General features: G+C 40.5%; 2 protein-coding genes across 2 annotated transcripts; one reads left to right on the top strand and one right to left on the bottom strand.

Moving 5' to 3' along the window:
• Nucleotides 1-102: 102 nt before the first annotated feature.
• parp14rs1 (poly(ADP-ribose) polymerase family member 14-related sequence 1) lies at nucleotides 103-19,302 on the bottom strand. Its single transcript, XM_067409119.1, has 17 exons — nucleotides 18,905-19,302; nucleotides 18,559-18,662; nucleotides 18,442-18,478; nucleotides 15,290-15,517; nucleotides 14,925-15,152; nucleotides 12,578-14,841; nucleotides 11,600-11,833; nucleotides 11,298-11,519; nucleotides 11,099-11,183; nucleotides 10,809-10,955; nucleotides 10,593-10,655; nucleotides 3,031-3,207; nucleotides 2,403-2,612; nucleotides 1,600-2,256; nucleotides 1,262-1,404; nucleotides 777-951; nucleotides 103-678 (listed from the first exon to the last, which is right to left on the bottom strand). Exons 1-17 carry the CDS (start codon nucleotides 19,170-19,172, stop codon nucleotides 398-400), a joined length of 5,523 nt encoding a protein of 1,840 aa, XP_067265220.1. The 5' UTR covers nucleotides 19,173-19,302; the 3' UTR covers nucleotides 103-397.
• Nucleotides 19,185-26,383, top strand: parp9 (poly(ADP-ribose) polymerase family member 9). Its single transcript, XM_067409127.1, has 9 exons — nucleotides 19,185-19,321; nucleotides 21,852-22,762; nucleotides 22,906-23,139; nucleotides 23,230-23,442; nucleotides 23,608-23,680; nucleotides 23,963-24,502; nucleotides 24,607-24,728; nucleotides 25,277-25,433; nucleotides 25,603-26,383. The coding sequence occupies exons 2-9, from the start codon at nucleotides 21,881-21,883 to the stop codon at nucleotides 25,887-25,889; spliced, it is 2,508 nt and encodes an 835-aa protein (XP_067265228.1). The 5' UTR covers nucleotides 19,185-19,321; nucleotides 21,852-21,880; the 3' UTR covers nucleotides 25,890-26,383.
• The last annotated feature ends 11 nt before the right edge of the window (nucleotides 26,384-26,394 follow it).

Raw genomic sequence — 26,394 nt, 5'->3', positions numbered from 1 at the left:
TTGTGGATTGTGCTTATAAACCTTTTTTTTCATATGCCAAAAGTATCAGTTGTATGTTGTGTAAGGGTGTAAGAAATTACAATAAAACTATTTGAAGGTTTAAGTTCTTTATTTGCAGTGCAGTTTGTTTAAATGTGCTGGCAGACTATCTTGTTTGTGCATATTTGTAGAGAAAATATCACCAGAATTAAACTTTACAGCTAAACATTTCACAGCAGAAACAACATAAAATAAATTCATTAGAAGGCATGTGTATTTTCCATTATTAAAGCCCTTTAAAATGTTGATGATTCAGTAAGAAACATTATGAGAAATACAGTTCTATTTAAAAATGTTCTCCCTGATTGTATCTGATGTGATTAAGTGCTCACTGTGTAAAATGATTACTCATAAGTGACTAAGTGAAAGTGATTAAATATTCAGGATAAGCATTATCATCACGAAACACCACAAAAATGGTCGGAGCATTAGGGTTGTCCACAACAGTGTCGTACAGGTCACAGTTGGCATTTTTTGCAGGTGGCACAATCATCCCTCCTACTCCTCTAGTGTAGTCTCCCGTAAGGACTCTGCAGAGGTACATGTGCTTATGTCCCTGAGCATTAGGCACTGAGTATGTGTTGCTAGAGGAATATCTTGCATTAAGTGCAAAGTAAGTGCCGTTTCCATATGCTGCAGCTATAAGAAGAAAAATGAAGAGATGAAAAATTAATATATACACAACTTCAATTAGAATGATGGAATGTGAAAATTAGTGATTGTAGTAAATGATTTACCATTTTTTCCTGCATAGCTGCGATTAAATCCACTCTTATTGATGTGACCGATAGTCTGCTCACTGGTTCCATGAAATAGTCTTTTCTCATTGTTTTGATGACCATTCTTTTTCTCCATGACGCTTTTGTTATTCTGGTAGTTCTTCCACATGCCAGGATTCTGGATTCTTTCAATCTATAATTAAAAAAAAAAAAAAAAAAAAAAAACAGGTGTAAAAACCATATAAGAATCCCATAATGAATACAAGTATCAAACTGAGTTGTTCGTGATGTTGCCATGTGTTTATTTCCTTGTGATTTACAATGTATTGCACTGCCTAGTTACAAAATTACATCCACCTACACACATCCTACGAATTCTATATATAACTGTGGTTGAAATCCTGTAAATTACTATGAGCTTTTAGGAGGGAAAGGCATTAGTATGATAAAACCTGTAGACCATTGGATATGAAGAAAAAACAATATAAAAAAATGACACGCACCTTCGAGACATTGTTGTTTGGACAAGTGGCCTGGAAGAGCCCCAATACTTCTTTGTATTCTGTGCTGGTCGGTTGCAAAGTAAACCTTTGGAACAACTGGTCAGGTGCCATGGCATCCCAATTCTGTGGTATACTTTCAATTGCTGAAGAAAAAAAAAAAAAATTATTTATTAAATCATTTATTTAAATGGTAGTGAAATTAGTTATAGTGCAGTTAGACAAATCATATCCAATTTGCATCTTATTTATTATAAGACTTTATACATTTATTCACTTTAATTTATATTTTATATATGTATTATTTTCATTTTTGTATCGATATATTACACAGCAAATACCTTTCAGTTTGTCAATGCGTTTGATGTTCATCTGGTTTCCTCCAGTGGTACTCACTGCAGGACCCTCAGGCAGTTTGACCTGGTACGTTTGGCCTTGGAGGGAAATTCTGATGTCTGGAGCTTGACTGCTAAGGGCCTTTTCCAACTCAAAATTTGTAAGTTGATCAAAACTCTTATATTGCCCACCTTGTTCATACTGCCAATCCACAAGCTCACTTGTGTAATCCAGGTCTTTTTTTAGTATTTCATTTTCTTTGGCTGTTTTCAGCATTTCTTGGATTTCTTGAATGGCTTTTAGAACATCTCGGCTGAGACCTTGTACAATGAGTGTGGCCTGTCCTGAGGTCCCTTCTGAACCTTTATGGGCTTTATATTCTAGCCTTATAGTCACATCTATACTGCTTTGCAGGTCCTGGATTCGCTGTTGGTCTTTATCTGTTAAGCTAAGGATCGCTGTGTCTGTAATAGACTCAAACACTTGTTCGTGATTGATCATATCCTCTAAGAAACGCTTTGTTCTATCCACTTCTGCTTGTGATGGTCCACAGATAGAAAAAAGCACTGGATGTACTTGCACGCCTTCAATGACAAAGTCTTTGCCACCATGTTGTTTTATTTCTTTCTCCCAAGATCCACTGAAGAAGGATTTTGCATATGCTGCAACATACACAATGTTGGAATTAGAGAAATATCTTCAGTCAGGTCGTGTTTGGTATGTTTGAATATTTTAATGTTTTAAAGGCTACTGAGAAAATTACATGTTCTATGAAATTAGGTTAAAGTGAAAGTAATGAGATTCATACTTTTGATTTTTGACCATGTACTCTCTTTCTCTTGTTTGGGAGGCCCAGTTTCTTTATACTGCATACTTTTGAAGAATTCAGGAAGCATGGGGGCCTGGAACACAACCAATCTGATCAGCTTGATAGTGGACTGGGGAGTTTTTCTTACCATGTCCAACACACCATCCATCATGGAGTCTGCTACTTGACCTGGAGACAAGCCTGCTTGTCCTAAGAAAAGGAAAGCAATGTGACTATGAACCATGTTCATGTTTTTAGTGAAAGATTTGCATTGACAACATAAAATATTGTAGGAATTTGGGCTGCTAAAGTTATTGTAAGATGAAAAACCTTTATGACCACTAATTTATTTATAATGCTAAACCAGAATTTGAGATTACTCACAATCGATTCAGTTAAACCCAAATTATAACAATTTAACTAACAGCTCTAGATTTTTTTTTTTTAAATAAATGTACAAATGTTGTACAAATAATAAATACAAATGTTTTGTAAAAAAACAAATAAATATATGCTACTTATAAAAAATGAATTCATATATGCTTTATATTTTCTATATAAGGACAGTCATTGTGTGACATAGATGAACAACAATAACACTTTCCCTCTCATAATTTCCTGTTTTTACCTGTGCCAATAGCTGGGAAGGCAATGGAGGTTAACTTTTCCTTGGCACACATTTCCAGGGCCTTTTTAACATGTTTTTGGATCATAATAGCATTGCTTTGTGCTGCAATGTGGATGATCTTTTTACACTGTAAATTCCCAGCTTGAGTCATTATCAGTCCACTGTTAGTCTTGGCCCCTGGAAAAACACATGGACCAACGATAATATTTAATATAATGTTGAATTTGTATTAAATATTTTACTCCAGTAACATATGTATATATATATATATATATATATATATATATATATATATATATATATATATATATATATACACACACACGCACACACACACACACATTAGTCAGAATTTTGGAAACATTACTACTCTTAATGTTTTTGAATGCAGTCTCTTATGCTCATTAAGGCTGCATTTATTTCATAATACATGCAGAAAAAATATTGTGAAATATTATTACAATTTCAAATTATGGTTTTCTATTTTAATATACTTTAAAATATAATTTATTTCTGTGATGCAAAGCTGAATATTCAGCATGTGTTGAATTCATTCAGTTGTGTTGCTTAATATTTTTTTGGAAACTGATACTTTTTTTCACTGATGGTTAAAAAGGTTAAAAAGAACAGCATTTATTCAAAATATAAATCTTTTATAACAATATAAATCTTTAATATTACTTTTTAACAAGTTAACACATCTGTGCTGAATAAAAGTATTAATTTCTCAAAATAAAAAAAAGAAAGAAAGAAAAAAATGACTGACACCAAACGTACTCGGTTACTAACGTAACCTCGGTTCCCTGAGATACGGAACGAGTACTGCGTATGGGGAAAGGTCTCCCTTTTTCCCCGCTGCTGAAGCCTTTTTCAATAACGCAGTGTAACTGCACCGTCATTGGTTCACTCATAGACAAGTTGTTGAACCAATGGCGGCGCGGCATAGCTGCGCGGCCTATGGCGACAAAGCGCGCGAATATTCCCGCCGAAATGGGCGGGGTATAGGGCTATATAAGCAGGCGTTTCGCCATAGGATTTCAGTGTCAATCGACTGAAGCGACGACCCTGAGCCGCAGCCTCGTGGCACGGCAAGTGACGCAGTACTCGTTCCGTATCTCAGGGAACCGAGGTTACGTTAGTAACCGAGTACGTTCCCCTTTCGATACTTCACTCGTACTGCGTATGGGAACGAATTCAACCACGCCGTGCCACGGCTGGGAACGATATAGCTTGCATTTGGCCACCCAGAGGGGGGCAAAAAGGACAAGCGGAGGCAAAGCCTAACCGAACCCATGGTTACACTGAAGGAAGATACTTCCTATGGTGGCGTGAAGCGGGACCTGTTGGAAGCCGCTAATCACACCGACAGGACCCGAGCTTGTAAGGTCGGGACATCGAGGTGATAGAACCTGACAAAGGTGGACGGCGAAGACCAGCCGGCCGCCTCACAGATGTCTTGGATGGAAACTCCGTTGGACCAAGCCCACGAGGAAGCCATTCCTCTAGTGGAGTGGGCCCTGACTCCTATGGGGCAATTAGTGCCCAGTGAGGAGTAGCACAGGTTAATAGCATCCACTATCCAACGGGAAATGCGTTGTTTCGAGACCGGAGACCCTTTGGTGCGGCCGCCAAAACAAACAAAGAGCTGATCCGACAGTCTGAAAGACTGTGATCGGTCTATGTAGGTCCTCAATGCCCTGACTGGGCAGAGTAGCTGCAGCTCTGGTTCGTCCGCCGAGGGAGGAAGAGCAGAGAGCGAGATGACCTGAGCTCTAAACGGAGTTGAGAGCACTTTAGGGACGTAGCCATGCCTAGGTTTCAGAACGACCTTAGAGTCACCAGGCCCGAATTCGAGGCATGCAGGGTTCACAGAGAGGGCCTGCAAATCGCCAACACGCTTTACCGATGCTGGTGCTAGTAGCAGAGCGGTTTTTAGTGTTAGGGGCCTGAGGTCGGCTGAACCCATTGGTTCAAATGGGGCTCCTTTCAAGGCCCTGAGGACCAACGAGAGGGTCCCAGGAGGGAATAGTGAGAGGGCGAGGAGGATTCAAACGCCTAGCACCTCTCCAAAAAACGGATCACGAGCCCGTTTCGTCCCACCGATTGGCCAGCAATAGGAGCGTGGGAACGCTGCAATGGCTGCTACGTAAACCTTAAGCGTGGAAGGAGCGCCCCATTTCCAAGCGTTCTTGGAGGAAAGACAGTATGGAAGATACGTCACTCTCCACAGGGTCTATGTTGCGTGTTGAACACCAATCAACAAAGACTGACCACTTCTGGTCGTGAGGCGCCTCGTAGATGGGGCTCTAGCCTGAGAAATGGTATTTAGGACGTCCTCGGGGAGGCTAGTCGGCTCCCATCGAGGGACCAGAGGTGCAGAGCCCAGAGCTGCGGCTGTGGGTGCCAGATTGTTCTGTTTGCCTGAGAGAGGAGGTCCCGTCTCAGGGGAATCGGCCACGGGGCTCTTGGAGAGCCTGAATAGCTCTGAGGACCAAACCTGGTTCCTCCAGAGCGGGGCCACCAGAAGGACTCTGTGCTGGTCTTCTCTGATACGCCTGATGACCTGGGGGATCAGTGCGATCGGAGGAAAGCATAAAGGAGCGTGCTGGGCCATGTGTGGGCCAGAGCATCTACTTCCTTCGAGAAAAATGTTGGGCAATGAGAGTTGTCTTCTGAGGCGAAGAGGTCTACCTCTGCCTTCCCGAAGAACTCCCAGATCGTGAGGACCACTTGGGGGTGGAGCATCCACTCGTCGGAGGGGATGTTGCTCCGTGACAACATGTCCGCACCCAGATTGTTCCTGCCAGGAACATGAGTCGCTCTGAGCGACTGAAGCCTCGGAAGAGCCCATTCCAGCAGTCGTTTCGCCAGAGCGCATAAGCGGCTGGACGAAAGACCGCCTTGGTGGTTCAGGTATGACACCACCGTCATACTGTCTGACCGAACTAGAACATGACGTCCCGTCAAGTAAGCCTGAAAGAACTGAAGGGCTTTCATCACTGCTAGCATCTCTAGACAGTTGATGTGTAGATGGCTTTCCTCGTGGCTCCACGAGCCGAAGGCCGGTCTGCCCTCGCACACAGCGCCCCAGCCCAAGTTGGAGGCGTCTGTTGAAGCACCGTCCTCCGTGAGACCGCCTGTAAGGGGACTCCGCGTTGGAACCATACTGGATCCATCCAAGGTTTCAGGGCTAGAAGACAGGCCCGATTGACCTTGAGACATAGGCGGCCGTGCCGCCATGCGCTGGGAGGAACCCGGAACTTCAACCAGTACTGAAGAGGCCGCATCCGAAGAAGGCCTAGCTGCAGCACCGGGGAGGCGGAAGCCATCAGCCCTAGCAGCCTCTGGAAAAACTTCAGAGGGAGATAGGCTTTGTTCGTGACAGATGCCGTGAGCTGCTGAATTGCCAGGGCGCGCTCTGGCGAGACTACTGCCGTCATACGGACCGAGTCGAAAACTGCTCCCAGAAACGAAATTCGTTGAGTGGGGCATAGCGAGCTCTTGGCTAAGTTGACCCTGAGACCCAGGCATTGTAGATGGCTGAGGAGCACGGATCTGTGGCGTTCCAGCTCGTCTCGCGAACGGGCTAAGATGAGCCAGTCGTCGAGGTAATTCAGAACCCGGATTCCCATCTGTCTCAGAGGGGAAAGCGCCGCGTCCATGCACTTGGTGAAAGTGCGGGGAGCCAGAGACAGCCCGAAGGGCAGGACCGTATATTGGTATGCCACCCCTTCGTATGCGAATCTCAAGAATCGTCTGTGACGGGGGGCTATCTGGATGTGAAAATACGCATCCTTCAGGTCCAGCGAGCAGAACCAGTCCTCGGGGCAAATGTGCGCGAGGATCTGCTTCAGCGTCAGCATTTTGAACTTCCGTCTCATGAGGGAGTGATTCAAAAGCCTGAGGTCTAGGATGGGTCTGAGACCGCCATCCTTTTTGGGGACCAGAAAGTAGCGGCTGTAAAAGCCTGTCTCGCTCTCTGACGGAGGAACCATTTCCACAGCTCCTTTTTCCAGCAACGACATGACTTCGGCCCGGAGGACATGAGCGTCGTCCGGATTGACCGATGTTTGAAGCACCCCGGCGAAGCGAGAGGGGCCGTCGTGCAAACTGGAGCGAGTAGCCCTGGTTTACGATCCCCATGACCCATTCTGACACATCGGGGATGGCCTGCCAGGCCTCGGCCCGAGTGGCTAGGGTTGAATAATGTTGGGTGACAGACCGCCGTTGAGAGGGTCGTACACCGCGAGGGGTGGAAGAGGAAATTTGCTCTTTTTGTGATGAGGTAAAAATTTGTCCGCCGTGAAAACGGCGTTTAGGTGGGCGCAACAGGTGTGGGCCCAGCTGTCACTTGGAGTATGTTTCCCACGCCCGGAAATAAACGAGGCGGAGGGGGGGAAATTACCCGTGGGAGCTTTTGGGGTGGTCCGGTCGTAACGGGACGGTCCCCCATCCTCTTCCTGTCCGACGAATCAGGACGACTTCGGAGGCACCGGGTCCAGCACAATCCTGGGCCGGGGTCCCTGGCGCCTCGGGAAGGGAGGGCGCTTCGCAGGGCGCGAGCGCTGGCGATGCTCCTGGGCGGCGCTGCCTGTGTTGCAGGTGGGGCTGGTTTGTTCTGCTGAGCCGGCGCAGTCCTGGGGCGGCTAGACGCAGAAGCGGAGCTGGAGCGCTTAGGCAGAAATGCCTCATAGCCTGAGACGATTTCTGCGCGGCAGTAAAGCGCTCAGTGAAGCCATCCACTGCAGGCCCGAAGAGACCAGAAGGCGAGACCGGGGCGTCTAAGAAGGCCGTCTTGTCTAGGTCTTTGATCTCCGTTAGGTTGAGCCACAGGTGGCGCTCCAACACGACCAGGCTGGCCATGGAACGACCGATGGCCTGGGCCGTAGCCTTCGTAGCTCGCAGGGCAAGATCCGTGGCGCTGCGGAGATCTTTGAAGGCTGGCGCGTCGATTCCAGACTCATCCAGAGAGCGGAGGAGTTTGGCCTGGAATGCTTGAAATATGGCCATGGTGTGGAGCGCAGAGGCAGCTTGGCCCGCCGAGGTGTAAGCCCGTCCAGCCAGAGTAGAGGTGGTCCGACAGGGCTTGGAAGGAAGGGCCCTCTTCGTCTTCCAACCCACAGCCGCGGGAGGACAGAGGTGAGCAGCCACCGCTTCATCTAGGGGTGGCAAGCGCTCGTATCCCTTCTCCTCGGCGCCGTCGACGGCGGTGAGGGCGGAGCGGTGCGTAGTGTGGAGGCGGGCAGAGTAAGGAGCGCGCCACGACTTCGTCAGCTCTTCGTGGACCTCAGGAAAAGAAGGGCGCTGAACGCTGGCGAGGTGCTTGGCGGCGGCCTGGCAGAAACCATTCGTCCAGGCGGCTGCGAGACGGCTCCTCTGGAGGGGCCCACTCGAGGTCCAGCTCTTCAACGGCTCTAGACAGGATGCGGAAGAGCTCGGCATCCATGCCCTGGCCATGCTCGATGGGTTCCAAGGGAGGCGGTGGAGCGGGGTCTTCCGGCTCGCCAGCCCATCCTTCCGCTTCGGAAGCCGCAAGAGACATGGAGTCGTCTTGTTCGTCGTCTGTTCCCCCGAATGAGACGAGGTCACTCGCTTCTGCGGAGGGACGCTGCTCAGGGCGAGAGAACAGAACTGGAGAGAGTTCCCTGGGAGGAGAGGGCGAGGCACGCGGGGGCTGGGCCGGCGTGAGCTCGCTCAACTCCTGGCGCTGAGTCGCTCTACCCCGCTGTCTTTTCCTCGCCGGACCGCGGGAGGAAGGAGACGGGGAGGGCGCGGCGGCGAGATCGCCCTCAGTGAAGAAGGCGACCCGCGAGCGCAGGGGAGCGAGACTCATACACTCGCAGTGCGGGCATGAGTCTCAGCGAGCGCGCCGTCTGCGTGGGGCTTGCCCAGGCAAGCGACACACTCGCTGTGTCCATCGTCGTCGTGCAGGGGGGCCCTGCAAGTACCACATGAGTGGCGGGGCATCGTGAGACGCCGCTGCCGTGGAAACGGCAATTGGGTGGCTCTTTTAGAGCGGCGAGGGCCGCGGAAGCTCTTAAAGCGGTGAAAACCGCTGGAAATCGCTCTTTTAGAGCGGCGTTTAAGCCGCGGATGAAGCTCTCAGGCGGCGCGCCGGATGGCGGCAGGGGACGCACAGGAAGCGGCCGGAAGCGGGAAGCGGGAGGCGGCGGCTCGGCGACGGCGCTAGAAGCTGCAGTCCGCGAGGGCGCCGGCGCTTTCTTCCACCGGCGAGTCCAGGCGAGTCCGCTGCGGGAGCCTCTTCAGACGGCGGCGAGAGCAGAAGGCGGCGAGCTTCTTCGGCTTCAGGCGGAGATCAGCGAAGAGAAGTAGATGTCGTCGCTGAAGGAGAAAACACTGAAATCCTATGGCGAAACGCCTGCTTATATAGCCCTATACCCCGCCCATTTCGGCGGGAATATTCGCGCGCTTTGTCGCCATAGGCCGCGCAGCTATGCCGCGCCGCCATTGGTTCAACAACTTGTCTATGAGTGAACCAATGACGGTGCAGTTACACTGCGTTATTGAAAAAGGCTTCAGCAGCGGGGAAAAAGGGAGACCTTTCCCCATACGCAGTACGAGTGAAGTATCGAAAGGGAACTTGAATTGTAGTGTATATTGTTACAAAAGATTTTTATTTTAAAGTTTTTTTAAACTTTTACTCATCAAAAGAATCCTGAAAAAGTATCACAGGTTATAAAATAATATTAAGCAGCACAACTGTTTCCAACATATCACAATGATTTCTGAAGGATCATGTGACACTGAAGACTGGAGTAATGATGCTGACAATTCAGCTTTGCATCACAGAAATAAATTATATTTTTAAGTATATTAAAATAGAAAACCATAATCTTAAATATCACAATATTATTTTTTTTCTGTATTTATTATGAAAGAAATGCAGCCTTAATGAGCATAAGAGACTACGTTCAAAAGATTAAAAATAGTAATGTTTCCAAACGTTTGACTGGTAGTGTGAGTAAGATATATATATATATATATATATATATATATATATATATATATATATATATATATATATATATATATATATATATATATATATATATACCAAAATCTATTTAAAATACATTTATTTCATACTAAGTATACTTCAAATGTATTAACATATTTATTGACACATCACTTATGACTTACTGGTATATAACATTTCTTAATATTATGCCTAAAAGTGTTTACTATTAATAAGGATTGTATGATCTTTGTATAATATCAGTCTTTAAATGCACTATATTTAAAGTGTACTTAAAGTATACTTGCAATCGCTCCACTTTAGCACAATCAAATATATTTAAGTATATCTTTAGTTGGACCTCAGCACTACTTCCACACAATTAAAAAGTGCATTAAATACAAAATTAGTTGTTCCAATTCAGAAGACTTTAAGTATACCAAAAGTATAATTGCAGGATATTTTATTTAGCACATAAATATGTAAATGTATTTGTAGTATACTTAGCACAAAATAAATGTATTTCAAATTCATTTTAGTATACTTTTTTCACTTAGTAGTTTAGGAATTAAAACATGCTTCTCACCAAGTTGCTGGCACTCAGCTTCTACGTTTGGTCCAGCCTTATCCAAAATAGCCTTTGAGACACCTTGACAGATTGAGATAAAATTTTGTTTTATGTTCTAGCTCATTTATTCCTTATGAAATGAAGCAACAAGTAATTACAGGCAAAATGCGTGAAAGGTCATGAGTAAGGTAAAGCATTTACATCCTTCTACTAACCCAGTATTAGTAACTTTACCTGATTTCAGTGTGAACTCTTTATTGCTAGAGTTCACAATGACATCAGTTTTCTCTGTAGTAATATCACCATTCAGGACCTGAAGTGTTACTCCTCCTACTGTAGTCTCATGAATCCCAGATTTCGTGGTGACCTTTGAGAAGGGGCCTGTAAACATAAAACAGAACTGAATGACCATTATGGTAAGGTATCATATGAAGGGGAATTTATTTCATACATCCACTAAAAATGTCCTTGAGACATTAGTTAGTTATAGGTTACTTGGATATGAAAAGTGAAGTTTTGGGCACCTGTGCTCTGGGGCTGTGTGGGGTTACTTGCTGTTGCTGTAGCAGACTGGCTCAAAAACCTTTTGCTGAACTCATCTGTGAATACCTGTAATGAATGACAGTATTGCAGAGGTGAAAATAACCCATTATATAAGAGTCAAAGTTGAATGTGGAATCTATGGATCTTAAAAAGGCTGAAATGAGATCACATATCAGGTACCTGAATGGTTTGCGTATCTTTGGGGTGAAGAGCAAATACCACTTCCTTCACATACTTTGAACTTCTTTTACTGCTAAACTTGAAGGTTGAATCCAGCATTGTGCAGACCACCAGTGGCTTTGGAAATCCCAGATTTCCTGTGCCAATGGCAGAGAATACAATGGAGCTCTGCTGACGCTGCTCTGCCTGATCTAAACACTTATCCATGATATCCTCCAGCAACTGCTCAAAGAGAATAAAATATCATTAAAAGCATAAGATTTTTTTCTACTAATCACTAAAAATCAATCAATGAGTATTACCTTCTGCTCGTTCCCTTGTCCCTGATTATAGTGTGGTACGACTGCATGGAACACCAGTTTGTTCTTCAGGTTTGCACCTGCAGTTTCAAAAACTGCTCCAATGTTTGCAGTGCCTGTGACTTGCTGATTGAGCAGAACCTGAAGCTGTGGACCAGCTGCTTTAAGAAGGGCATTTGAAATAGCTCCTACACCAAGATTCAGGTCACTGCTGAGAGTGTTCACAACGACATCCATCTATACAAAAAAGAGCAGATATTTACAGATGATTATTTAGCTCAAATCATGCTCCAGCATTTTACTTTGGCAAGGGGCCTAAGAACTATACACTCTAAGAAATGCTGGGTTGAAAATTGACAAACCCAGTGATTGGGTTGTTTTAACCCAGCAGTTGGGTTAAATGTTTGCCCAACCTGCTGGGTAGTTTTATTTAAACCAACTAATGTTTAAAAATTGCTATATGGCTAGCTTAAAATGAACCCAAAATAGTTGGGAAATTAAAAACCAGACGCAATTAGAGGCAACAATAATAGACAAAAGGTGAATGTTTATTCATAAGCCATATTCATATCAATGTATTAATAATAATAATAATTTAATAAATGTTTATTGTTTAATAATTATTCATTGAACATTAATAAAATGTTCATTTCCAACATACTTTGGGTTAATTTTAATTAAGCAATACAGTAATTTTTTAAACAATAGTTGAGTTAAATAAAACTACCCAGCAGGTTGGGCAAACATTTAACCCTACCGCTGGGTTAAAACAACCTAATTGCTGGGTTTGTCCATTTTCAACCCAACTTGGGTTGTTTTTAACCCAGCATTTTTTAGAGTGTATATAAAATATTATTTTATAAAAAAATAAATAAATAAATAAATCTGTAGACATTTTCGATATTTCAAATACAAACTACACTTCAGAAGAAAGCAATGCCCCAAATAATATTATGCATAATCTGTAAATATTGAACTCACTGTTGTGTCCTCAATGTTTCCTTTCATAAGGGTGATGGTTAAACCTTCTTTTGTTGGAAAACTTTGAGATGCCCCTTGAAAGTGTGTGGTTATCTGTTGTTGGTTTGGAGAAGAACTTGCTTGGTTTTGCTGCTGGCTACTTGAACTGCTTCCAGCTGTCATGCTGTTGGTAAGTGAACTGACCCCATAAATTTTCTTCACAGCAGCTTCTAAAGCTTGAACCGTTTTATCATTATTGTCAACTAGGTGAATCTTCCTCAGCGCAATGTCCCCTTCAACAAAATCACAGAACTCTTTTATAGCTTTCACAATGGTTTCTGCACAAAGGTCTAATGGGAAACCAAATGCACCAGAGCTAATGGCTGGGATTGCCAACGACTTGAAGCTTTCTTGATCTGCCACATTCAGACTTTTCTTCACAGCTTTCTTCAAGAGCTTCTCAGACTCCAGAGGTTTTGAAGAATTATAATGTGGTCCTATTGCTAAGATGACATGCTTGCATCGCAGCCGCCCCCCTGCATCGAGGAGAACTGCATCCCCTGTTGTCAACTTCCGTGCTTTGACAAGCTGGTTGCAGGACTTCTGAAGTTTAGGACCAGCAGCATCTGAGAGAGCCTTTGCTAAACCTCCATCCAGTACGAGGTTCTCTTTACATGCACCGACCACTGCATCCGCTTGAAATGAACACATGTCAGCTTTGTCTACTGTAATCTCAATTCCTTCATGTGTTTTATAATGATAAACAGGCTTTATTGTCTGTGACTGAACTGTGTCATGTGGGTGGTCATACTCGTCTATTAATTGGACCAAACAACTCATATCTGTCTTGGCAAGTGTAGCACACATTGACTCTTTCTCCTTGAAAAACTTCCTTGCCCCTGGTTTAACTATTTTCATGGTGCAGTGATGTGCAGATGTAATCAAGTCATCAAACATAGGCACAAACTCAGCGACACAAAGCCTTGGGCCACTGATCACAATGGTTTCATCTTTGAAGTCCACATTCACTTTACCTTTCACCTCTTCAAGCCAATCCTGCGTTTTGTGATCCTTAATGAATGTGACAACGGTCTTGTGAGCCTTCAGAGTTTTCTCGAAGTGTGAGTTTTTCTGAACAAAATCATGTAACTCTTGTTCAACATCCTTGATAGACTCAACAAAGCCAGAAACCATCACCTGGTTGACTGATGTCTGTACTGTAACATTTTTATCATTTTTTTTAATGTGAGACACAAGGTCTTGCCAGTCTGATCTTGTTAGAACACTGGGATCGTCTACATTGAAGCTCACATGTCCCAGATCTGTCTGCAGTCGCTTCTCACCAACATCCAAGTCCTTGTCTGTTTTTCCAACAAGCAAAACTCTCTTTACATCGGCTTCTAATGCTACATTGATTCCTTTGTTAAAAAACAAATCTTTGGACATTTCTTCCAGATCCTTCTTGTACAGAAAATCTAAAACAGATTGGTGGAGCTCAGTTGGTTTACGAATCAAACTAAGAACAGCCTCCAGTATCTTGTTTTTTGTTTCCAGCATCTCATCTTTTAAACCGTAAAGAGTTAACTTTTGGCTGTGCGCAATGTATGATATGTCCATTTCTGGAAATCTGTCTTGAATTTGCTGCTCCAAACCCTCACAGAGAACAAGTTTGTAAATGGATGGAGTCATATTTATTTCATCAGTCTCACTGCCCTTCTCCCTTTGGATTCGTTGGGTGACACTCTGAACAGTTTCTCTCAGAATTCCCTCAATCCCGTTCACATCCTCATTCAGGCCGGCTACAGATATTGTCCCTTCATCTGCACAGGCAACCATTGTGACTGCCTCTCCCGCAACTGCTTTTTGAATTTCAGGCTGTATCTCTGTCCATGCATCCTTCTGAATGTGGAGCTCAATGGATTTAAACTTAGCCATTGACACTGAGAACTCAGAGAGGGCATTTTCACTCCATGTCTGAATAAGTTTTCTTGTCTTCCCGCCTTGGTTAAGTAAAGAGGAGGAAGGAATGATCTTCACTGCTGAGGATCGAAAATCTATCTCACAAAAATGATTGGACATATCTTGTGTGACTAAACCCAGAGATTTTTGGTTTTCCTTTAAGTGGTGCCATACAGTTTTATCAATCTTCTCAGTAAATGCCTCTGGAAGTCTCAGAGTGGGTCTGTCTTTACCATATAGAGCTGTTTGTAGTGTGTCATAGTATGGCAATACTCTGAAAGGCTGTTTTTTAATCTGATGTTGCTGGTCAATGACTGTTTGCACATCTGAAAAAGCACACATTGTATAGTTTATGCATATGCACAAATTAAATTCGATGAAAAAAATCAAATGTAACCACTTTATGTACCTTCAGGATTTTTAAAAGTGATGATTGCTGACTGATCTGTTTCAAATGTTACACCATCATCCACTACTTCTCCAAATTTTTCAAAATAGAGCATGAGGTAGTCAGAGTTTGTCTTTGGAGGTAAGCCTTCAGCTTTCGCCTTTGATGTCATCTCAAGTAACCGGACTTTCATGTTTTTCCTCTTAATAATTCCACTGCTTGGGCTGGATATAATGAAGTCTTCTGCATCTATCAAAGAAAATATAAGTAACAATGTGGGTTAGGGGGAAGGTGATCAACACTCAGACGCCCTCCCAAAAGGGCTAGTTTAATTGCATGTACATCTGGAGAGTATATTCTCCTGGGGAACACAACCCATGACTTACCTTTGCTATAGGAAAAGGTTACCACAGCACAGTTGCCCTCTGGTATAATCTCAATGCTGAAGTCATTTGCCTCACCAGAAGATCCTTTCTGTACATTTTCCACCAGCATTGTCAGAAACTCTTGACCGCTGTTTTGGATGTTTTCGATTACAACTGATCTATGGGTTGTATCTTCTTCTTTTTCCTCAGGTATCTCAACCTTCTCTTCTTCTTCACTCTGTGGTTCACCTGAATATAAAACATCATTAATTTGAAAAGATTTACACATTGTCTACAAGTGCTGTGATGCAACACAACAAAATACAACAGACCCCATTATAATCAGTGATGCTGTCTACACTGGATGCGATGTGGTGCGACAAATCTCAGACAGTAAATTGATGCCCCATTCTAGAAAATCGCAATTTTTCATTTTCCATCGGTACATGATTTAACTACAGAAGAGTCAAGTTTTAAATAGGAAAAATATTGAAATTCTTTGATCATTTTTGAGCGAGATGCTAACGGTCTAATCAGATTCAATGAACTATGCTAAGCTATGCTAAAAGTGCTACCGCCAGACCCAGAGATCGGCTGAATGGATTCAAAAACGGTAATACTCAACTGTTAACTCTAGGGGAGTTGGAAAATGAGCCTATTTTCAAAAAAAAGTGTTCCTTTAACCACGCCCTGACAATCATATAATAAAATATCATATTTATTGTTACTACTGTAAAGACATATTAAAAAGCCATTTTCATTGCATCTCCTTCAAAACTTTCAGAATCTTTAGTTTTTAAATATTTTTTCCTTAAAAGATACTTAGTTTGTCAACCATGGCTTTTCCATTTTAGCCTAGTTTTCACTAAGTATATAATGGTACGGTGTGGTATGTTATGTGTTGATGTTCATCTAAAGTTTTATGTTCTAAATTTTAAGACCTGCCTTCAGATGATCAGATGATTTCCTAGAATGTCTTAACTTTTTCATATGATTATATGTGTGTGTGTGTGTGAGAGAGAGATTGAGAAGCACACTTTTCTTAAAGGGTTAGTTCACCACAAAAATGAAAATTCTGTCATTTATTACTCACCCTCATGCCGTTCCACACCCGTAAGAACTTCATTAATCTTCAGAACACAAATTAAGATATTTTTGTTGAAATCCGATGGCTTCGTGAGGCCTCCATAGGGAGCAATGAACACTTCCTTTCTCAAGTTCCATAAAGGTACTTAAAACATATTTAAATCGGTTCATGTGAGTACAGTGGTTCAATATTAATATTATAAAGCAATGAGAATATTTTTGGAGCGCCAAAAAAAAACTGAATAACGACTTATTTAGTGATGGCCGATTTCAAAACAATGATTCAGGAAGCATCGGAGCACAGATGAATCAGTATATCAAATCTGCTGAATCATGATTCGGTACACTGATTCATCTGTGCTCCAATGCTTCATGAATCATTGTTTTGAAATCGGCCATCACTAAATAAGTCGTTATTTAGTTTTTTTTTGGCGCTCCAAAAATATTCTCATTGCTTTATAATATTAATATTGAACCACTGTACTCACATGAACCGATTTAAATATGTTTTTAGTACCTTTATGGAACTTGAGAAAGGAAGTGTTCATTGCTCCCGATGGAGGCATCGGAAATCAGACACAAAGCTATCTGATTTCAACTAAAATATCTTAATTTGTGTTCTGAAGATTAATGAAGGTCTTACGGGTGTGGAACGGCATGAGGGTGAGTAATAAATGATAGAATTTTCATTTTTGGGTGAACTAACCCTTTAAGGTGTGATTTTAACCCCATTGTACCCTACCCAGAAAAAGTACAATTGACCCTTTTCACATTTCTGGGTTTCTCAGAAGCGGAAGTCGTCATAGTTGGGTAAACTTCTATAGTGGGGGTGAATGAGAGACTACATTAAATATATTTTTCCCATTGAAAATTGAGAGATATTGATAACAGTACTCAGAAGAGAGAAAGATGTCACTTTTACCATCACTCCCATAGCCAGTGTATTAGAAAACACCACAATAGCATTAATTTGTTTTTTTGTTTTGTTTTGTTTTTTTAGGAATTTGATGCAAAGGTAATATAATACAAAGTCTAGTGTTATAAGTGTACATACATTTAAAAAAAAAATATATATATATATATATATATAAAAAAACTTTGCAGGATTTATGATGCTGATGGTCATTAAAACGCATCATCAGTCTGTGAAAAGGTTCTATACAGCATTATCGATTGTACTGAAAATTATAACTTCAGAAATATTATTTCTGTAATATTTTTGTAGTGTTCATCAAGGCTAATTTTATTAAAGCTATGGTGTAGTGGACAAGTTTTTTCTCAGCGAAAACTTTAACTGTATACATGTAATTATAAAATTTCAACTGAAATCAGTAAGGTTACTTCAAGTTATGAACAAATGTTTTTTCTAATAATGTTGTCAAAATTGTAGCACAAAAATGTTTATACATCTTTCATGGAACTTTTTTCTGAAATATTTTTTTTCAAATGATATTACTACTTGTTTTAGAATGTTCGGAGAACAATCAAAAGTAAATAGTAATGTTGCATGCAAAATAATAAAATAGAACGTTCCATCAATGCTTTCTCTAATGTTTGAACAACCAAGGAAAAATGTTTTTTAAAACCTGGACGTTTTGAATTTTTAGAGAACAGTCAGAAACAACGTTTTCATAACTTCATAACTTGCTGATTTTAGCCAAACGTTCTTACAAATTTGTGTTAGCTGGGACATACTGTAAGACATTTTGTTAAATTATAAAGGATTTGCATGACAAAAAAGAAAGTATAGCCTATGTCTTTCATGTCTGGCATAAAATTGTGTATGTGATCATAACTTAATAAATGTTAAATGACAACTTGCATCATCTAAATCAGCTTGTTTAGTTTGATAGGCTATAAAACGCCCAAAATTTACATCTGTGTCATGGCCGATAAGAAGGAAAGTGTTGTAACACTTGCCAGTGTAAGAAAAGAAAAGAAAAGAAAAGAAACACCCAACAATAACAAAAACAGGCCTATGTTGGAAAAAAAAAAACGGTTTCGCTGGAAGCAAGTCTAGGCCTACATGCTGGCATGGCCAGCAGGGGGCAGCAGAACAGCGTTTATTCTGATCCCGAAGGACTTACCCGACGTGATTGTGCTGCTGAGTGAAGAGGTTGATTCCTAGAAAACAAAGTTGACTTTTTACTCCAAGTCAAAGTATTAGCTGTTCGCTTTACTCAGTTGTGATATTGAATACTCACATGAGGAACTGATGCTTCTGATGACGGAAGACTCACAGTGATTTTCACAGTTTTTTGACCAATCTTGAGCTCATGCGTTTGTTTGTTCAGAACCCGCTGTCTCACTGAGACAAACATAAGAACAAAAGGCTACATGAGTGAACGAACATCTTGATTTTCATTTGCACTACGCAAAAATTAGATCAGTTTCGTTTCTGGACTCCTCCCACTGTAACTCCACAACAGGTTTCGATATAATCAATAATTATTAAACGTTTAACGCGAAAATATTAACGCATCACTTTACGATTTATTCGTGATATGTAACAATGATTCAGAATTCTGAATGAGTTATAGGCAACTTTACCTTCCTCTGTTTTGAATCGAACAGTTGCTGTCTGTCCTTCAGTATCACAGTGTTCCACCACACAGTCGCCTCCGTCGGATTTCCTACTTTGGAAATAGATGTTAAGTTTGTTTTTTAGTTTGGGAGTGTGGGGGTCCCACTGGCCCTCCACGCAGAGAGCGTAAGGGAACTCCTCGGCCATGTCCGCCTGTCCTGTTGTGACTGAAGTGTTAGTCGAACTCAGTTTTAAGGCTAAGCTTTCACTTTTGATTTCTTTGCAGCCTGTCATGCATCGGGCGGGGTTTTTCCCAACAACCACAAAAAACGTTTCAGCTTCAAGAAGAAACCTGTTTAGTCGCTTCTTTTCGAAACGTTGAAACCATCGCTGTTTTGGAGAAAACTAGGAAAGCATTGCAGTAAATGAAATAAAAAAAAAAGGTGAGTGAACATATTCTTGTGGGTTATTGAGTAAATCGACATCTGTTCGCATTTAATTCATTGAAGGTCGCACAACTCTTTCGCTTTCGATTTCAATTTAACAAACTTTTTATGTGATTTTTCACAGTCATTGATATGTAAGTCTTGATAGAAGTTAGTCAAAACTACGGTAAGATTTGTTTGTAATTTCAAAAACAAGTAGTCTAGGCTACTATACTTAGGCTAAGTTGCATGGATCTTTGGCTCCTGATTTTAGCGATCAGGATTATTTGCAGCTTCTGATGACGTTTCAACATTCACAAGGATTAGGCTTCGTTGTGTAAAAATACAATGTTTATGCTTTAAATTGGTTGTATGTCTATAGTTTTATTCCTTTAATTTTTAGTTTTGTTAATCGATTTTTTTTAGGTTCTTGTGTTGCGGAGTTGGTGTTGTTGTTATAGTGGATACGTGCAATTTAAAGGGATAGGTCTCTCTAAAATAAAAATTAAGTGTTATGGTCCCTAGTCTAGGTCAGGGTGTAACATAAATGACAAAACACTACTTCTTTATCATCAGTTACTCAATTTCTTACTTCAGTTAAACGTTAAAATGTTAGATACTAAAAGCCTCTGTCTCCATTTTTCCTTATAGGCCTACAATGAAAGTGAATGGTGACTAGCTGTTTAACATCTCCTTTTCAGTGTGCTCTCTGTCATATATATATATATATATATATATATATATATATATATATATATATATATATATATATAGGCCTAGACCTATAGTTATTTATACAGAGATTTTTATTTGGTCAGTCATGGTTTATCTTAGTCAAAGAACCCTTTGGACTTTCTATCAGAACACTAAAAAACATTTTCAGCTGGTTAAACTTAGAAATGAAAGTTCACCTGCTGCCTTAAAAATGTGAGTTAATTCAGCTTAAAATAACCTTTGTTTCAACTCACGAATAGTCAAGACAATGCATTATTTTAAGAAAAACTTAAACTTAAAGTAATACATTGACTTGACTATTTGTGAGTTGAAACAGTTATCTTCAAGCTGAGTTAACTTATGTTTAGTTGAGTTAACTCACATTTTTTAAGGCAGCAGGTGAACTTATATTTCTAAGTTTAATCAGCTGAAAATGTTTTACAGTGTACCTGCCAATCCATTACCTTTGTATGTGCCTGCCTTACAACCACAGTTACATGCACCTGTCACTTGAACTATTAAGATCACTAAAAGGAATAAAAGCCATGTGGACATCAAAATGAATTGCAAGTAAATCATTTAAGTCATAAAGATACACAATATTCACTTCTTATTCAATATTCAGGACTTCAGTTTCACTTTATCTAGCAGCATCTAGGGGTGTGCGATATGATGGTTAAAGGGTCAGTTCTCCCAAAACATTTTTGTCATTAATTACTCCACCCTCATGTCGTTCCAAACCTGTAAGACCTTTGTTCATCTTCGAAATACAAATTGAGATATTTTGATGAAATTTGAGAGTTCTCTGACCCCTCCATAGACAACAATTTAACTACCACTTGAAAGGCCACAATATCTGTAATTCTGCCACAGAGATACGCTAAAAGCGGAGAATAAGACTTGGAGCATGTGCATAAACCTTGCCCGCTGTATACAAACTTTAGTAAAGCTTGGGAAATAAAGCTTTATTTTAGTAAAGCTAAGGCTCAGTAGCTTCTATGGCACAAACTCAAGCATGAAGTCCGCTATTGTTGTTATGATTGCTGTTACGTGACGTAGCGGTGTCTGACTAGGGTGAGACGTGGGGTGATGACATAACAATTTCACAATATCTATGGATTGGCTGTACACATGAAAACGCAAAGGTGTAATTTCCAGATTTATCCACTCTGGGACCCAGTTTCAAAAAATAGCGGTTTCAGGCTCCCAAAATGCCGAATCCATCTAGACGAAACACCTATACGATGCAAAATGATTGCGTATACAGTATACAGTCCGTTTGGACAGGATGTAAGTCTTGAAATGACAGCAGCCTAATATACCTGCTGCTCTCTGTGTCTTTAATGTTAATCAAACAATAAAAAGAGAAAAAATGATCTTGCCTGAACAATTTGTAGCTTTAATAAAAATTTATGTATTTAATTGATACATTGAAGTCTATGCACTTTTATTTTTTTCTCATTTGAATGCCACTGTTAAATAGAAGTAGGTGAAATTTAAAGCACTGTTTATTTCATTTGAATCTGTTGCATTTGTTCTATTATTTGTAATTTCATCTTTGAAGTTCATTATTTTATCAAGATCATGAATTGTGATCCTGCCTGAAAGAAAATTGTGATATGATAACTTTGCCTTATCGCCCACCCCATAACATTTATTAGATTTTTAAAGGAGGCTAAGTATCCTTTTACCATTGGTTTCAAATAATGAAATAATTTCTTATAGAAATCTTGTGCACATTCCAATACGATATTTTGACTAATGATTCTGCAGTCAGAATTTTGTATAATTGTTGATAATTCATTCATTCCCCCCCCCCCCCCAAAACCCATAGAAGTTTGTATCCAGAGGAAGCTAAAAGCCATGAGTGACATACAACAGATTCCACTGGTTCCAGAGCACACTGACATTCTGAGAAAGTGCCAAAGTGCCTTTTGCCATGCTGTTAAAGCAAAATTTAATTGCATGGCAATTCTCCACAACATGGAAGAGGCTGGCACCTTTGGTAGTAACAGTGGTGTCTTGCGGGCTGAGAAGAGGTACTCCACAAAGCTGTCCAGCCGAGTAGAAATATCAGTCTGGAAAGATGATCTTACCCGTCATCAAGTGGATGCTGTGGTCAATGCAGCCAATGAGAATCTAAACCATGGAGGAGGTCTTGCACAAGCCCTGAGTGATGCTGGGGGACCAATGATCCAGAAATGGAGTGATGATATTATACAGCGAGTGCAAAGAGTGAAAACTGGTGATGCTGTGCTCACTCCTGCTGGAAATCTCCCATGTAAATATATCATACATGCTGTTGGTCCTTACTTGTCTCCAAACCCAAACAAGAAGGATATTGAACGGGCGATACCCTTCTTACATAATGCTATCCTGAGAATTCTAGAAATAGCTGTAATAAATAACATTTCCTCTGTTGCTATTCCTGCTCTGAGTTCTGGCCTTTTCCATTTTCCAAGAGGTCTCTGTGCAGACATTATTGTAAAGGCTATAAAGCAGTTCCATGACTTGAATGGGTTTTCAGGCAAGAACTTAGAAATCCATCTTGTCAATAATGATGAACCCTCTGTCCACGAAATGGAGAGAGCTACTAGAGCAGTTTTTGATCCGTCCAGCACCTCTGGCTCATACAGTGGAGCTGTGCAAGGAGGAAACCAGAGCAAGACTTTCTCTTCAAGCAACAGTTTGCAGTTTGGCAACGTAACACTGCATCTTAAAAAGGGCTTTATTGAGGAGGAAAAGGTAAGACTATAATGTCATGGACTAGCTAGCAACTCATGATTTTCAGGTTTTTAAAGAAAAGGTTGTTTTGTATAATAATATAAAAATGTGTTATATGGAAAATATACAATTTATTTTTCTCTGTTCTTTGATTCAATCTCCAGGTTGATGTAATTGTGAATACAATTGCAAAGGACTGCGATTTGTCACTTGGAGAGGTTTCAAAAGCTATTTTGAACAAAGCTGGCAGAAAGATTCAAGACGAGATATACAGACAAAGACACTCTGGCAAAGGTTACCCAGGTGCTGATCTTTATGAGACAAAAGGACACGACCTTAAATGTAAAGCAGTTTTTCATACTGTATGCGCCTCTAAGTCTGACCCTAATGCAGAGAAGGTAGATTTAATTTTTATCTGCACGCTTTATTCATTTTTTCATGTCTGTTATTATCACTGACCACTGACTGTCTTTTGTTGTTATCTGTAGATTCTTTCCAAAGGGGTCTCAGAATGTTTGAGTAAAGCTGCAGCTTTGAGACACAAATCCATCTCCTTCCCAGCTATTGGTACTGGTAATCTGGGTTTGGACAAATATCAGGTGGCTCGAATCATGATGGATGCTGTGGCTGGATTTTCAAAACAGAGCATGAAACTGAACGTATACTTTGTTGTGTTCCCAAAAGACGAAGAAATGATGAAGGTGATATATGATAATTGCATATAACTTGTCACGTTTAACTTTTGTGTCTCTACTGCAAAAAGTGACAGCATTAAAAACATTATGATATGCAGCATAGGTATAAAAATAATCAAGCAAAGAATGGAATTCAGCAATTTCACATATTTGATTTCACTGCATGTTCAGGCTTTCGAAAAGGAGATGAAGCGAAGAAAAGAAGGAACAATGTCCCCAGCCTTACCGAATGACATGACATTAAGTAAGCAATATATATATATATATATATATATATATATATATATATATATATATATATATATATATATATATATATTAATTTTTGCTTATATTTCATTTCACAGCATCACAAATTTGTCCAGATTAAGAATACTGTTCTTCAGTGTCACCATTATTTTGTTAAGTTACTCAGATATTATTGAGCCTTTATTTGGTAAAGTCATGAGGATTGGACTTTAACAATACAAATACTTGTTAAAACTACTGAGATAAATGTTCTTATATAACTCTTGAATGCTTTCAGGCTTTGCTTTTGCAGTCAAAGAAACAGCAAATGAAACACCCACTGTTGAGTTCTATGGTGTCTTCAAGGAGGCTCAGAGAGAGGCAAAAGCATGGACATTTAATATGCTTAATCAATCAGATAACATGACAATAAGGAATAACCATGTCATTTACCTTGACCAAAGAGACCATGAAAACCTGCTCTCTCTCCAAGCCAAGTTTCATGTTCACATCAAGGAGTTTATCAGGAATGGTAATGGTGGCATAACCATCACTGGAAGTCCTTCAGATGTCAGCTGTGCAGCAATTGAGGTGGAGTCCATGCTCTGTAAGGCCCAGCAGGACTATGCCGAAGCTGAAGAACGAGACATTCTGTATTCTGTGGTTCGCTGGAGCTGTAAAGATGAACCTTGGATACAAACACCTGAAACCAGTGCAGTTTTGGAGAAAGCTTATCTGGCAGGGAATGAAGCAATTACGTTCAGCAATCACAAAGTCAAGTTTAATTCCATGGTTTTGATTGACAACAGTGGAGGATTTAGCAAAATGAAGAGGACATGTATGTTTTTAATACTTAAAATTTAAATATATTGCAGATAATAAGTTAGTGTTGAGTGTATGTCTCTGATGACCTGATACAGTTTTTACTCCTTGACACCACAGGCCTGTTGGATCCTTTTGAGCCTCTTAACAATTCATTTTATGCAAGAATTCCTGTGAGTGAGGAAAATGTTGACAAAGAAGGAAGGAGAGCTTTGGAGGATTTTGGGCTCCGTATCGTCAAGGTGAGCGAGTTGCCATTCTACATCCAATATTATGTTTTATTTGCTGAGAAAACATCACATTATCTTTATTTTGATGTTAAGCAGTTTTTGAACCTGTTATGTGTCAAGCAACACATGTTGTTTTCACTAATAAACAATGCTTAGTTTAATCTATTCCAATATAATTATCTCAGGAAGTACAGTCCTTGCACAGACTGGACTAAATATATTTTGTGTTTTGTACTATGCATCATTTCTTTGATGTGATGTGTATATATATATATATATATTAATGTATTAATCATTCCAACCTGCAACAACTATAAATATCAGCACTATCCCACATACATACAGTACAATCACATAAATCAATAAATACTACAGCAAATCTCATATGTGGACAATTAGGCATTAAGGTATTATAAACATTACCATAATGAATTTCTATCAAGCTGCTTTGGATCAATATGTATTGTGAAAAGCAGTATAAAAAAACTTGATTTTACTTGATTTGATGTTTAGCAGTGTTAAATGGATCTAATGGCATGTGGTTGCACTGGTTGTTGCAGGTGGAGAAGCTAGAGAACATCGCACTACAGCAGCTGTTCGACAGGAATGTACAGAGAGTGAAAGACAAACCGAAGCGCCTCTACCAGCGTGTGTCAGCTCAGTTGTGTGATCTCATCTGTAGAGTAGGCTTTCAGAAAGAGTTCGCCCCTCCTGCAGGTAACACAAATGTGAAGACGTTGAGAATAATAATTAGGTTTTTGTGTTCTTTTCTGAAGGCATTTCTTGTGAAAGTGAATTTACTGTGTTTTTAAGGTACAAATGCTATATTTTGATGTTTGGAAATAGGTTCAATATCTTCATTAAAGAAGTTTTCCTTCATTTGTAGTGCAAAACTATGGCAGTGGAATATACTTCAGCAGTACAGTGGACGGAGCTCTGAAGCTGTGGAAGGAGCAGGAACATGAGCAGTACATCTACATCATTCAGGCCCGGGTCCTCACTGGGAAATCCACGATTGGTTCTAAAGATTTAATTTTGCCCCCTGCCTCAATGGGAGACCCTTTGAATCGTTATGATAGTGTGTCTGACAGGGGACAGACACATGTCATCTTTAGTGGTCAACAAGCTCTTCCTGATTGCCTGATCATATGTGACAAATCATCCTCTGTGTAGCTGCTCACAGAAATATGCAAAACACATTAAAAATAGTTAGGTGAAATCTGTAGCTTGAAATTTAAATCACATATTACTGGATCATTGATGGGAAAGATGGTGAAAATTATTATTATTATTATTATTGATATGCTAAACATGAATGTAACTAGCTTTGACTAGGACTACTCTTTCTTTCTTTCTTTCTTTCTTTCAGTTTCTCACAAGTCTGGTTTTGAGTAGCCTACTGTTGTACTCTTATAACACAGTAACATGAAATTATTTAGTTTTTCATTAATTTTGATAAGTTCACCTTTTTCAGTTGATCACAACAGAATGCAAACAAGGATAAATAATTTAGCTAGTGGGTTTATATTTTAAAACTCTGCTTAAATGCAAATGATCTCTGACTGTTTATTTTATCAGTAACCAAGGCCTTCTGAACACAACTGAGTTATATTTGAATGCCTAGACCTAAATAAATGCCGAATTTCAACCAAAATTTCTTTTGATGACTTTTCTGTAC

Source organism: Chanodichthys erythropterus, chromosome 14 (assembly GCF_024489055.1).
Source record: "Chanodichthys erythropterus isolate Z2021 chromosome 14, ASM2448905v1, whole genome shotgun sequence".
Classification (NCBI taxonomy): domain Eukaryota; kingdom Metazoa; phylum Chordata; class Actinopteri; order Cypriniformes; family Xenocyprididae; genus Chanodichthys; species Chanodichthys erythropterus.
The sequence above is the reverse complement of the archived record's forward strand: the minus strand, read 5'-3'. Positions and strand labels throughout refer to the sequence as shown.